Genomic DNA, 15,062 nt, shown 5'->3' on the forward strand with positions numbered 1-15,062 from the left:
GTCAGGGATGATGGGAGTTGTAGTCCCAAAACATCTGGAGGGCGAGTTTGCCTAAGCCTGGATTAGATGCCTCTTGGGGTGCCTTCAAGCTCTAGAACTCCTTGATCCTATGGATTACTGGAAAGGTCTGGGCAACGAGAATCTGCAACTGAGCAGTTCCCCAGCCACCCACATATTGCTATTTTGGGACACGAGAAACGACAGACCAAGATGACAAACAAAGGAACTGCCCCATAATCAAGGAGGTGCAGAAGCCTGTGAACTTCTGTGATTATATCTGTCCAACCACATCACTCTCAGAAGATTTAACTCTTTAGTGTATAAAGTGTTGCGGATGTGTAGCAAGTCTGGAAGGAGCGGGGGGGGGGGGGATGATAAAAATGCAAGCAGAATTGGCAACCACCCATTTAGGAAAAATAATTGGTAGGGATACATTGATAAAGCATGAAGAAAATAACTTAACATCAGCGGGTAGACAATGCAGATGTTTAAGCCTTATCAGCATATAATGCTAACAGTTCAAAGAGAACCTCAGAAATGACAGGGAAGCAATTTGCTACTTCAGATGCTTTGTCCATTTGTGAAGACAGCCATTATTTGCTACCAAAGCAGAGCACCTCTCTCCCTGTGTATGTACGTGCGAGTGCCTAAAAGCAAGCAAGAGTTGCATAAGGAAAGGATATGCAGCACTTTTGCTTGTCAGCACCCACATCAGATGCCCGGTCCCCATCCCCCACCTTAAGACAGCTCCTGAATGTGGATTTATTAGAGGATTCTAGCAGCAGCCCTACTAATTCTGCCTTTAATTGCTGCCTTTTTGGCATAATCCAGATTTGCTCAAGCACAGCACCACCTTCACACCTTGTCCATCTCCCATCCTTCTGCTTTAAAGGGCAAGTTCCACACAATTTTTCCAGGAATTATTATTATTATTATTTGTGTTAATGTACATTAAGAGTTCAATCAGCAGTTTCTTTGCCTTCACCAACGAGACTGTTTTTCAGAAACTCTCTGCTATTAGCTTTACTAAAAAGAAAGCATCTTTGCAAGAACCCCATGTGCAAAAATGGTAATCTGCCCCTCATATCTGTAGTCAAAGGTATTTGCAGCTAATGAGATTGCTTGAATGATGCTTTTCTGTATCGTTGGCACTTGTAGATGGCGTATGGAAAGTCACAAGTCTTTTGTATCTGGATTGGTTTTTGGTAAGTGTGCTACAACTCTGCGTACATTGGGCCATATTAATATGCTTTGAGTTGTATGGGTTTTGTAACATGATATTTTTAGACTTTATTTATCTGCAGCATGTTACGACCTGCCCTGAGCCCTTGGGATAAGGAAGAATTAAAAAAAAAATCAGAACAGATAAATACGTTATGACAAGTCTTTCCAGTATAATCTCTCAATTTAAAAGTAGCAAGTGTATTCTATATCACTCCCACAAGATTAATTCTTTATATACCACAGTGGAAATGTCAGAAGCCCATCAGTTACAAATGTACAATGTGACAAGCACTAGTAAAATGGGAAGAAAACTGTTAAGCAAAAGCAAGTTTCAATATGCTAGGCAAAGACTTAGAAGGCAATTGTGTTCTAACCCCCGGCTGACATACCCTTTCTTAAATGGTCTGGGCACCAACAGAGGGCAGTGCATTCTCAAGTGGTAAAAGAGGGAGAAGAAAAGCCCTTAGCAGTTAAGAGAACTACAAACAGCCAGAGAGAATGAGCCAAATCAAAACCATCAATTAAATAATCAAAATAAACATTGTGAAGTCACAAACAGATATTGGTCTTGGTAGTAACGCTGAAGAGCTCCAAGCTGTGAAAACTACCCCATGGGCTTAAGAACCTAAGAGCTCTGCTGGATCAGGCCAATGGCACGTCTGGTTCAGCATCCTATCCTCACAGTGGCCAACCAGACATCTGTAGGAACCCCACAAGCAGAACCTGAACGCAACAGCACATGGCTCACCTGCGATTCTCAGCAACAGGCATTCTACTGCATATTCACTCAGTTTTGAGAGGTCCTTTTGGAAGTCTTCACAACCTTTTTGTTTTAATGACCCTGATCAATTTAGTATCATCAGCAAACTTGGCCACCACTGTTCACCTTCAACTCTAAGATAGTTTATGGACAAGTTAAAAAAACACAGGTATCAAAAGCAATCCTTTGGGGAACTCCACTTCCTACAGCTTTCCATTCAGAGAACTGACCATCTCTGCTTCCTGCTACTTAATCCGTTCCTACACCACAGGAGGACCTTTCCTTTCAGTGTGGTGGGAGTCTCCTTCTTTGGAGGTCTTTAAGCAGAGGCTTGACAACCATATGTCAGGAGTGCTCTGATGGTGTATCCTGCTTGGCAGGGGGTTGGACTCGATGGCCCTTGTGATCTCTTCCAACTCTATGATTCTATGACTGCTAAGCTTACTCAGGAGTCTTTTGTGCAGTACTTTGTCGAAAGCTTTTTGAAAATCCAAGTACATTATGTCAACCACATCACCTCTATTTATATGCTTGTTGACACTTTCAGATAGCTCCAATGGGTTTCTGGGACAGTACTTGATCTTGCAGAAACCATGCTGATCTATTTCCTTGGTTACTTTATCCTTAACAGTGCTTTCCACCAGTTTTCCAAGGATAGATGTTAAGCTAACCGACCTATAATTTCCAGGAACCTCCCTGGATCCATTTTTATATATCAGTGTAACATTGACTACTTTCCAATCAAAGCTAGTTACATATTTTTGTTAGAAAACCAGCAATTTCACATTTGTGTTCTATGAGAACTCTCAGGTGGGTGCCATCTAGACCCAGCAACTTGTCAATTTTATTTTATTTAGTCTATTAGGCCTAGAAAGAACTTCATCTCATGTCACCGCTATCTGCCTCAGTTCCTCAGACTCCCTTCTTGCAAAAGTGAGTCCAGGCACTGGGATCTGCCCCATAACTTCTGCTATGACGACAGATGCAAATAATTCATTCAACTTCTCTGAAATGTCCTTATTCTCCTTTGACCCTTTTGTCATCCAAGGGTCTAACTGCCTCCCCATATAGTCTCCTGCTGCTAATGTACTGGAATAACTTATTGGTTTTGAGCTTCATGTTTTTAGCAATGTGCTCTTCCTTACTGCCTGCTTGCACTTTGTTTCCCCAAGCTTGCGTTACTTTTTGTTCTCATTTGGACAAGACCTCCATATTTTGAAGGAAATCTTTTTGCATCTACTAGCTTCTTTGACTCTTCTCATTAACTATGTTGACATTCTGGTGGCTCTTACGGAATCCTTCCTGATCTGCAATCTACACTCCAGCTGAATGTCTAATATTGTGAGTTTAAACAACCCTCAATCATTTGGGAATGCTTTGACCCACATTATACTCGCTTTCGCAATATTTAAACTGCAATCAGGCAAAGCCACGCATGCCAAATTCTAAGTCACTGGATAAGTAATAGCCAGGTGAAATAATAGTCAAAGTCTCTTTCAATAGGTTTATTTTGGCTTAGAATTACAGGAAAACATATGATAATAAGAAAATAAAAGTCTAACTTCCACCCTTACAGGATTGCTAAACATTTGATTAGTTCCAGGCACAAAGAAATGAAACAAGCTAAGCGTTATCACACTCAGAGGTGCCTCATACCAATGAATGAAAGGTTTCCACCCTCTCTTTGTAGAGTCGGTGAAAAGCATTTGCCATGATGTGAAAAGGGGCTTCATAGTTTTCCATCTCTTTCTGTAAACATAGAAAATAAATATGTAAAGACAGAGGAAAAACTCGTTTAATTACTTCAAGAAACAACAATTGCAGGAAACAACAATTGCTGGAAACAAGCTAAATTACAGAAAGAAAACAACATAATCCAGTGCCTCCTCTATCTGAAAATGGAAGCAATTATTTCTCTACATCCGATTATATAGACACTCACTACTGACATCTCGCAGTATTCTAGGCCATTGGTTTCTGCCCAGTCTTTAGCTTGTTTTTGTTCCACAACTCGCCTATCGATCAAATCGGTCTTATTGCCCACTAGCACACCTACACAAAAAAAAGGAAGAAAAGAAGCATTGAATTTTTAACAATGGCACTATAAAATCTAGCAAGTTAACAGGTAAAAGAGACAGGAAAATGTGTTGTTTGACAAGATAATGGAAAGAAACACCACAAGGGAGTCACATGGCATATGTATTTCCCATATTTGTTTCAGATACTGACTGAATAAAAGAAAGGCATTCTAACAGCTTGCAACTGAGATGCTGATGTCTGTCAGAACTCATGTGCAGGAGTTACAGGCACAAAGTATATATGCAAAAATGTTCAGTCTCCTACCTGGAATGTGTATTCCAGAGGCTTGGGTCCTTAGCTTCTCAAGCCATTTGGCAGAGTTACTGAAAGACTGTTCATTGGTAACATCATATACAATACACAGGGCATTGGGCTGTTCCCACTGTGCAACAAGAGGAAAACACTGTCAGTTCTGTTGAAACAGATGTTGTCAATAGTCATTACAGCCCTGGAGACTTCATAAAAAAATAATTTTGGTATATAAGGAGCATCAGAAAACCAGAGCTAGAAAAGAAAGTCTGATAGACAAGGATTCCGTCATCTATGGAAATATCACTGGCATTCAAAAGGAAAGGTACATTGCTGTAATTCAGCCAAATTCTTATCCAAAGCCTCAAAAAAGCACTTTCAAGGATGGAAAACTGGGGTGTGTGTTGTGATGCAGCAGTAGCTGATCATATTCCATGAAAAGACCATAGTATAAACTCATAATGAAGTCTAAAAACCATCCCAAATGAAGATATAACATAGCTATTGGGAAAGACAAAGAAAGAGATTACAGTTTATACTTTTCTCTGGCATATTCAGCAAGGTACCATGCCAATGCCCACTTCGTGAATCAGCGTAACTGCCCCAGTGTTTTAAAAACTAGGAAAGCTACCAAACACGTAAGAACAAAGCAAGTTGAAGTTGAAGATCTATTAGGGAAACATAAAAAGGTCTTCCTTGTCAGGGATAGCCAACACTGTGCTCTCCAGGTGCTTCTGGACTCCAACCCTGATCAGTCCCAGCCAGCACAGGCAATAGTCAGGAATGATGGGAGTTGATGTCCAACAACCTCTGGGGGCACCAGGCTATTCCTACTCTATGCAAATATGCTCTCTGCACAATAAGATCCATGGGCTTTCAATTTACAAAGCAGGAGTGCAAAGCCAAATTAAGGCATAACTATTTTCTGTGAAACGATCCCAAAATATGCATTCTTGTTTAAGTGTTTTGCTGGATCTGACAAAGGCCTGTGTTAATTATCTGAAAGAATTCAAATAACCAGAAGGCATTAGTTGGTACACCTGAAACTGTGCTGCACTGCTCAATTGTATTTAAACTTCTGCCCACTTTTGTTTAGGAGACTGAACCGCTCTCTTCCCCTCCCAATAACTTTTATACATGGGGAAAATTGCCCCCCCCCCCCCGCCGTGACGATCCATCCAGTTGTTAGGAAAAAGGAAGAGAGGAAGGAATGATTACTCCCAGTTCTTATGCAAGCTTTAATTGGGATGTGGAGGCCAGGGGTGCTTCAGAGCTTATCTGTTGAATGAAAACTCTTAGATTCTACTTGCCAGTTTCTCTAGCATTTCAGAAAATATTTCTTTCCCTGCTGAGTCAAAGAGGAAGAGTTCCTGAAAGCAAAAGCAAAAACAATGTGTAGCCATGAAACCTTCCCTACTAAGTAAACAGTTTTTAAATGCTACCTCACTTCAGGCACAGCAATGATCACAATCTTAATAATTAATAATAATACATGTAACCCACAGAGCTATAGAAATGAATTAACTATTATATTTTTAAATACAGAAGAAAACACACCATAGCCCAGGGTAGTCCAGCTTGCAAGTATTTCACTGCCCTATCTCACCAAGCAGCCCATGACTAACTCACCAAATGGTGGCAGCAAAGAGCTCTGAGGGATGAGGGAGAGTCAAAGCAGCTGAGATGGTCCAGAAAGCTTGTTCTTTCCTTTCCTATAAAACATTGATTTCTGCTTCTATTCCTAGTATCAACTTATTGCATAGACAAAATGGCAACTCATATACCAACATAGTTACATGATTTTATCCCAAAGAGGTAGGAGTCCCAATGGGTATGAAGTTATTGGAACAAATTAGAGAGTCCAAGACGTTGCATTGTCAACATTAATGCTATACAAATAAGTTTTCCTACGTTTGTATAAATTAACTAACAGAATCGGAGTAAGTTAAACAAAGTCATTGAAAAAAATGAGAATTCTAGATAGGCATTTTAGATAGGCCTATTTTAGATAGAATTCTAGATAGGCCTATCTGTTTAAATCATAGCTGGGCTCACCACACTATCATTTGTCTCTGGAATGAGTACCGTCTTCACCAGCAATTCTACTCCTGTTGTCTGTCAATCAAAATAAGGTAAACATGTCATAAAGATTCAGAGGAAGCAAGTGTATTTTCATACTATGCTTGCCTAGGGCCAACAGAATCCTTCAGGCTTTTCAAATCATCATCACAATATAACAAACTAATTTATATGTCATAGAAACACTCAGAATCTGAAAAATGGATGTTTGGGACTAGCCTGGAAAAACAAAACCAGGCTGAAATGAAGGCAGTTGCTCACAGTTATAGAAAGTTTATTTTTGCTGCAGGACTAGCTCTGGCTATAGATTCTTTAGGGTATTTTTCAAACCCCTTTTCAGGCAACAATCTTCATAAGAGAAATAGTACATCCTTCTTTTTCTGCTCACCTAAGGTAAATACAAAAAAGTATGTTTCAACATGAAGACTTACAAGTGCAGAGACCTGATTTGTACAAGTCTTCCCCCTCAAATTGGGTTTCCACATATACAGGTCTCTGTATGGGGTGCCTGTTCCACATTTCCTTAGACATATACTGTAGTGGGAAATGGAATGGGATGCACTTTTGCTCCTCCTGCATTTGATCATAATTGGTTGTGTAAGTGTACAAACTGGTCCTAGGTAAATATATCCTTGCCACTTTTCTGATGGGATGTTTTAAATGTAACCAAGATACTTAGCACTATGATTAACATTCAGATCTGTGAAGATAACACCGATGTCTCTCCTCCCCGGTGCTTGTCATTCCATCCAAAAGCTCACCAATGTATAATTTTTCTGAAAATGAGCCCCATCATTGCAGAACATCTGGACCAAGGCACTTTTCCCCACTGCTGGGTCACCTGCACAACAAATAGAAAAATACTTTTATTCTAATTTGGCTAAGTTACTTCCTTCCTCCAATTATATTCTAAGAAATATAATGGACCTGCGGGTATAGAGTGGTATATAATTTCAATAAATAAACAAAAGGGGGGGGGGATGCTAAATAAATAAATAATACTGATGTAAACAATGAGCAGTTCAATATTATACATTTTATATGCATGCTGAAACCAAAGGATTTAAATACCGTATACCTATCTGGGCAAAGGATGGAGGTGGCACTGTGGGTTAAACCACAGAGCCTAGGGCTTGCCGATCAGAAGGTCGGCAGTTCGAATCCCCGCGACAGGGTGAGCTCCCGTTGCTCGGTCCCTGCTCCTGCCAACCTAGCAGTTCAAAAGCACGTCAAAGTGCAAGTAGATAAATAGGTACCACTCTGGCAGGAAGGTAAACGGTGTTTCTGTGAGCTGCTCTGGTTCGCCAGAAGCGACTTAGTCATGCTGGTCACATGACCCAGAAGCTGTATGCTGGCTCCCTCAGCCAGTAAAGCGAGATGAGCACCAAAATCCCAGAGTCGTCCGCGACTGGACCTAATGGTCAGGGGTCCCTTTACCTTTATCTGGGCAAAGGAACAGGTCCAAGCTAGACATGACATTCATTGTGTAAATGTAATTAAAAGCAATGCATGTTTTTAGTGTAAACAGTGGCTGAGGGAAGGCTGAGGAGTCTCTGGACCACAAAGGTGGGGAGGAAAAGTTTTTCTTCCTACCACAGTGCCCACATACCGTAAATTGTTTCTTCAAAGCTGCAATTTACATTTCAAGGGATGCCCCCATCACACCTTGAAATGAAAAGCACACATTTCAAAAGCTGTTTTTTCTTTTTTGTGTGGACTGTAGCAAGGAGCAAAATAATTACCTGCCAGTTCTGTGGCAGCTCAAGATTCTCCAGAACTGCATTTAGCATGGCCCTCAGGCTGTATGACACCTGTTCTCAATTTTTTGCAAGTACACAAACTCCAAAGATCTGCTGTGGTACTACCGACCATAGCATGGGACACTACAGAAACTGACTTTCTACCTTTTTTCTTCACCATCTATCAGGACAGCACTTTTGGGCTACTTATATATTTTACTTGCTACTATATAAATATTATTTTGCTTCTTTGAGTTTGCCACAACATTCTTATTATCAATGAATGCTAATCATAACCTTGTCCAGTCTTATGTTCATAATGCGAACAAGAGTGAAGTTAGGAGATCTACCGTACAGAACACAACAAATGGCATTGTGGAAACATTGCCTAAAGGTGCAACATACGGTACTTTCCAGTATGGAAAAATATTTAATTCCGATCATAACAATATTGTCAGGATTCAGTATCAACATTTTAGGCATCAGAATTGAACAGGAAAAACATGTTAATTCTTCTGCATGAGATGCACGAAACGCTCAGATTTCACAACAGTTTCTCTCTGTTCACACAGGATGCAATTGTTCTGCTAGACATGCATACGCAGGAGCAACATGCATGAAAAATTCAGTATTTAGGCTCAAATTGAGCAACTATTTCCAAGACTAATTGAAGGAAATTGTGCTTTTCAGGGCGGCTGGTCTGTGTGTGTTTACTCCACTCAAACTTCATACTCTTGCATAGATGCCAGGTAAGACAGGAGCACCCAATGGACATAGCAGAAAAAATGTGTCCATTATGCACGAGACAACACAGTCAAATTTATACGCTTCTGGTTGACTAGGCCACCTTGTAAGGCAATTAGAAAATAAAATTTGTTTAGGCAAATTGAGTATTTTGCATTTATCAATGGTGGTGTAAGGTTTGCTTTTAAAGTAAAAATATGGAATATATCATTGTGAGGCCCAGAGCAGAGTGCTGATGTAGCTTCAGCAATTATCAAATTGAGCTTGAGCTCTATATAGCGGCAGCATACCTATTACTGGTCCTGCCCTTGGTGGTAGTTGCCTTATCAGTTAAAGGCCCCAGCCTGCTCCATTAGTCTTCTGCTCTGGCCTCACCCACCTCATGGGGGCCTCTGCAATGGAGTCCTCTAGACTGAAGACAGCAGTGATACATCCTTAGGCAAGAAGGGCACTGGCACCAATTGACTGCCCACCTATGAGGCAGGATGAAGCAGAGTAAGTCCCTGAGTTGGTACCCTCACGGGCACCCTGCCTGTTCTGCCGCCTCCACCACCAGTGGAGAAGCAGTGCTGGTGTTGGTTCCCATTTCCAGCGAGATCTCACTGAAATCTCGCAACATCTCACAGAGCACAAAGGGATCTTGTGAATCTTGCTGATGCTGGCCCTTCTACACTGGTGGAGTGGCACTTCTCATTTCGCCTCAAGCGGGACACACCAGCCCTGCTTCGAAGAGCTTTTGGGGGATTAGCCCTGCATGGCCTCCCCCTTCAGAGTCTGCCCTCATCCCCTGCAAAAGAGTAATCTGATTCTAGGGTCACGACCCTTCTAAGATTCTAAAGAAACATCCCATAATGCTAAGCATGCGATAAAACCACATCATCTTTCAATAATCTTGGCATTTTCTGTTCTATTTGGGAAACTTGCATGTCTAAAAGCTGATCCTAAAGCCTACAGTGCCTCCTGATCTGCAGATTTTTTAAACAACCAACCAACCAACCAACCAACCGTCAATATGCTTTCTGGCAAATCAAGGTAAGTTCAAACTGCCAGTTACAGTCCATTTCTATATAACAGGCACGTCCAACAGGTAGATCTTGATCTACTGGTAGATCATGGGGGGTATGTAACTCACTGCCAGTTATTTTATAGTGGGAGTAGATCTCAGTCTCTTGAAAGGTGGACATGCCTGCTACTTAACATGGAACTGGAACAATCTCTTCCTTTCACCATTGTTTTCTTTTACAGGTTTGCAAAGAAAGCCTTTGCCCCCTTAAAAGGAGGACCTGTTGCAGACTAATTGTCATTTTCAACAACTAGAATCATTTATTGATTGATTTATATGCCACCAACCGATGCAAGAAAGTTTGCAACACGAGAGACAAAACATTCACATCACAAAACCAAAATTAGATGTGACTGATAGAAATCAGCAATGCCCTAGAGAGCTTATGTTTGACATTGGAGGGTCAAACTGGTCCCAGAGCAGTAGAATAATTAGATAGCAGGTGTGCCGAGCTTTTTCCCTCTTTGTGTGTTTTCGCTTTTTGAAGAGCAAGTCCTCCTACCTGGTGTGCTCCTGTGCTTCCCTTTCTACAGGGCACAAAATTAACCCAAGGCATATACTTTTTACTATACATGTAAATAAAACCCAATCCTAACCATGTCGATCTAGGAAGGAAGGGATTCTCAAGAGATTTCTAGAGCGGGGCAGGAATGATTTAAAAGCAATGGTTTCCTGTTAGGCTGCGTTGCTATAAAAGCAACCGAACACCTTAACCGCATCCTTAGATTGCGGGCGCTTGTGCAGAGGCAGCAATGCTCTGAGACGAGGACATGCCTTGGCCCGGGAGGGACTCTCAGGTCCCTGTGCACGAGGTGCGACTTGTAGCGATGCTGCCGAGGCGGCCAGTTTCGCAACTCACCTGCCACGATGCACTTGGCAGCCAGCTTCACCATGGCCTGCGCTGCCCCTTCACCACAGGAGAGGATTTTGTGGGGAAAGGGGAGAGGAAGCGGCCGGCGCTTATGGAGGGGAGGGTTGTGTAGGCATCGAGGGGCTGGAATTAAGGCAGGCGGGGAAAGGGACCCCTGAGGTTGGGCCTAGCGGGTCGGGAGGGAGAGCCGCCCTGAGATCCGCGGAGACAGCGGCGCAAAGCCGGGGCTACCGGGTCCCCGCAAACCCAGCTTCCAACCTAAACCACGCTCTTCCGCCTCTTGCGGAAAAAAGCGACTCCAGCCCTCTCCTAGCAACAGGACACGAGAACGTCCGCGCTTCCCCCGCCCACCCCCACCTGCAATCCTATTGGCCGACGCTCCCCGTTCTCGGAAGAAGCGATTGGTTTCGCGTTGCGCCCGCCTACATTTCCGTTTGGCTGTTCCCTCGCACGTCCTTTCCGCCCTTTTCGTCGATGCCCTCGGCTCATTAGTTCTCAGCATGTGCCGATCAAAAGGAACTCTAGGCGCCTATTGGCTCAGTTTGTGCTCAATCATTTGAAGTCGTCCAGGGCCGCCAACCGCGATGACGCCCCTGCCTGAGGAAGCGATGAAGTCATTCAAAGCAACAATTTTGCGTGCGTGGACCGTCTTCTTCTACCCGGTGATTTATGACCCGCCAAACGAGCCTATTTTATGATTGGTTGAGCCCGGGCGGCCTGTACCACTGGGACGGAATCATGCTCTTTTCGTTGTCAATTCTCTAGGGACGCCGGAAATGACTACGGTTAAACTGTCTTCCGATAATCCCGATTCGGTGACTACTTTCCATTAGGATTCTGCGAGGAAAGACGCGGGTTCACTTCCCAAGTCAATCCCTAAACACCCCCACCCGCCCATCGACAGTGGGCCTTCCCACGCCGCTATGTGGCTCCTATGTACTTTCTGTGTTTATGGAGGCTCCACGCAAGGTTAACTGAGTTTTCCGCGTCTGCGCAGACCGACGCTGGCCCTGTCTCTTCCCCACCCCCACACGTTGCCCCTCCTTTGGGAGAGAGCGGGGAAGGGCTGCGCGCGCTGCTGGGGGTTCGAACCGTGTCCAACGGTCACCGGCGTCGCGCGCTTTTTGACCCTCCTCCGGCGGCCCTTCCTTCTTCATCGTTGACTTCAACGTCCCCAGCTCGGGGATGAGTGGCGTCTACTGTTGCTCAACCATAGGAGAGGGGCCTCTCCTCGCGAATTCCCGAGCAAAGGCAACGAGGGAACCCACCCTTCCTTGAGGCAAAAGGAAGGCGGGATGGGGAGCAGAGAGAGGGGAGAGTAGCTGCTGCTTCCCCACCCCTTGACCCCGAAAACGGGGAAGAAATGGTAGGGAAGGGCGGAGAGCAGGCGCCAGCCAGTATTGCAGTTAATCGCAACAGCTGACATTGCTCCAGAGCTGGAAAGGCCATTCGCTTTTTGGAGTTCATTGTGTGTCAATGCCGCCTTTCTTTTACGGTGGCATAGGCCCCACTGGTTTATATCTTCACAATATTACTGTTGAGGTGATAATGGCTAGCCCGGGTGTTCCCAATATAGTGCCCAGGGCTGGCTTACCTAGGTGGCAAGGTGAGGTGTTTGGGAGCCGGTTGAAGTTAAATCCTTCGAAGACAGAGGTCCTCTGGCTGGGACGGGACAATATGGGATTGAGGGGGCAACTCCCATCTCTTGCGGGGGTGCAATTAGTGCCAGCACCGTCCGTTAAGAGTTTGGGTGTAATCTTTGATACCTCCCTCTCCATGGAGGCACAGATTACAGCTATAACAAAGGCGGCATTTTTTCATTTCCGCCAAGCTAAGCAGTTGGCTCCTTACCTCTCTCGCCCTGACCTAGCCACTGTGATCCACGCGACGGTCACCTCCAGACTGGATTATTGTAACTCGCTCTACATGGGGCTGCCTTTGAGACTGACACAGAAACTCCAGCGGGTGCAGAATGCCGCGGCGAGACTCCTTACGGGGTCTTCGCTGCGAGATCACATTCACCCAGTGCTATACCAGCTGCACTGGCTCCCAGTGGAGTACAGGATCAGGTTTAAGGTGCTGGTTTTAACCTTTAAAGCCCTATATGGCCTAGGACCCTCGTACCTATGGGACCACCTCTCCTGGTATGTCCCACAGACGAACTTACGGTCTTCAAATAAAAACATCCTGAAGGTCCCAGGCCTCAGAGAGGTTAGGCTGGCCTCAACTAGAGCCAGGGCTTTTTCGGCTGCGGCCCCAATCTGGTGGAACGCTCTGTCACAAGAGACTAGGGCCCTGCGGGACTTGCCATCTTTCCGCAGGGCCTGTAAGACAGAGCTGTTCCACCAGGCTTTTGGTCAGGGCGCAGCCTGACTCCCTCCTTTGGCAATCTCCACAGAATTTTAGCTTAATGGTTGCCAACAACTTGATTTTAATTAATTTTTATAATGAAATGTTTTTAGAATCCTGTACTATTTTATTGAGGGGACGCGGGTGGCGCTGTGGGTAAAACCTCAGCGCCTAGGACTTGCCGATCGCATGGTCGGCGGTTCGAATCCCCGCGGCGGGGTGAGCTCCCGTCTTTCGGTCCCAGCTCCTGCCCACCTAGCAGTTCGAAAGCACCCTTAAGTGCAAGTAGATAAATAGGTACCGCTTTATAGCGGGAAGGTAAACAGCGTCTCCGTGTGCTGCGCTGGTGCTGGCTCGCCAGAGCAGCTTCGTCACGCTGGCCACGTGACCCGGAAGTGTCTCCAGACAACGCTGGCTCCCGGCCTTTTAAGTGAGATGAGCGCACAACCCTAGTGTCGGACACGACTGGCCCGTACGGGCAGGGGTACCTTTACCTTTACCTTTACTATTTTATTGTTGTTAGCCGCCCTGAGCCTGGCTTCGGCTGGGGAGGGCGGGATATAAATAAATATTATTATTATTATTATTATTATTATTATTATTATCATTATTATCATTATTATTATTATTAGGTTGAGCTCGGGTGGAGTAACAATATATTAATCACACAATCTTCCAATTAAAGCATAATTGCAGTCTTGTGCATGTCTACTCAATGGTGAGTCCCATTTCATTCAGTGGCAGTCACTCCCAAGTAAATGGATTGGATTAGAGCTTTAATCTTGTTCTGTCCCTGGCCACCAAAAGCCAATGTGAATCCATTGACATACATCTAAATGTGAAGTACTATACAGGAGGTAATACCAGTAAACATCAGCAAGAATATCCCTTGTTCCCCACAAAGGAAGCATTGGCTAGAGCGTAGGGGTTGAAGGCAGGCTTGAGAACCTTCACTTTTCTTTTAATGCAGTGGCTACAGTATTTCTTTCCATTCAAGAGGGCATATTGAAAGGAATGAAGGGGAGTAAATGCTTATTTAAAACAGACTTTTTCTAATGACAATACTGATAAAAAAAGTCAAATTACAACTGATTAGTATAAATGGGCTTTTAAACACAGTGGTTCTGGACAGGATGCGGGCAAAACAGGTAGATAGGAATTGGATCATAGAAAACAACATGAAGGGACAGTGTGGAAGCACCCATTAGGATAGAGCCTCCTCTGTAGTGGTGCATTGACTGGAATTCCTGCCCTGTGGAGGTGCAGATGGCCACTATATTCAAACAAACAAACAAACAAACAAACAAACAAAACTTTCACTTGCTGTCTTACCAATTAAAAATTGTCCTCGGTGATTAAAATCCAGCCCCACTGATTATCAACTAAAATTAGGTGGAACTAAATGCTACCAAGGAAACGTAATGGCTGACAGGCATTTGTAGGGAGGGGAAGTGGTAGTTGGAGGAAGATTTTCTTCTGTTCCCTGCAGATTGTCTTCTGCATACACCCTTAATGATTATATTTAAAGGATTTCCCCATCACTTGGACTCTGAAACCAGAAGTGAGTCTAACGAGTGTGGAAATTTATTGAGGTGCACATTTGCAGGGAGAAATCACGGTTCAGGAGAAATAAGTATCTCCCCACCGCCAGGGAATAAACCTGCCCTATAAAGCTGTGCAGGGGTGCGGGTGGCGCTGTGGGTTAAACCACAGAGCCTAGGACTTGCCGATCAGAAGGTCGGCGGTTCGAATCCCCGCGACGGGGTGAGCTCCCGTTGCTCAGTCCCTGCTCCTGCCAACCTAGCAGTTTGAAAGCACATCGAAGTGCAAGTAGATAAATAGGTACTGCTCTGGCGGGAAGGTAAACGGCGTTTCCGTGTGCTGCTCTGGTTCGCCAGAAGCGGC

At 44.2% G+C, this 15,062-nt stretch overlaps 1 protein-coding gene across 6 annotated transcripts; it reads right to left on the reverse strand.

Annotated features, from left to right (window-relative positions):
- Positions 1–3,474: 3,474 nt before the first annotated feature.
- On the reverse strand, positions 3,475–11,856 carry IFT27 (intraflagellar transport 27). 6 transcript variants are annotated; one of them, XM_080971827.1, is made up of 7 exons: positions 11,166–11,852; positions 7,153–7,232; positions 6,368–6,427; positions 5,623–5,682; positions 4,328–4,445; positions 3,927–4,036; positions 3,475–3,733 (listed from the first exon to the last, which is right to left on the reverse strand). In XM_080971827.1, exons 1-7 carry the CDS (start codon positions 11,308–11,310, stop codon positions 3,635–3,637), a joined length of 672 nt encoding a protein of 223 aa, XP_080827953.1. In that variant the 5' UTR covers positions 11,311–11,852; the 3' UTR covers positions 3,475–3,634. The 6 variants fall into 6 exon arrangements, with proteins under 6 accessions (XP_080827953.1, XP_080827955.1, XP_080827956.1 ...); XM_080971829.1 differs by having other exon boundaries at positions 11,235–11,847; XM_080971830.1 differs by lacking the exon at positions 11,166–11,852 and adding an exon at positions 10,797–11,144.
- Positions 11,857–15,062: the final 3,206 nt, after the last annotated feature.

This window comes from Podarcis pityusensis, assembly GCF_964106645.2.
Source record: "Podarcis pityusensis genome assembly, chromosome: 10".
Lineage (NCBI taxonomy): Eukaryota > Metazoa > Chordata > Lepidosauria > Squamata > Lacertidae > Podarcis > Podarcis pityusensis.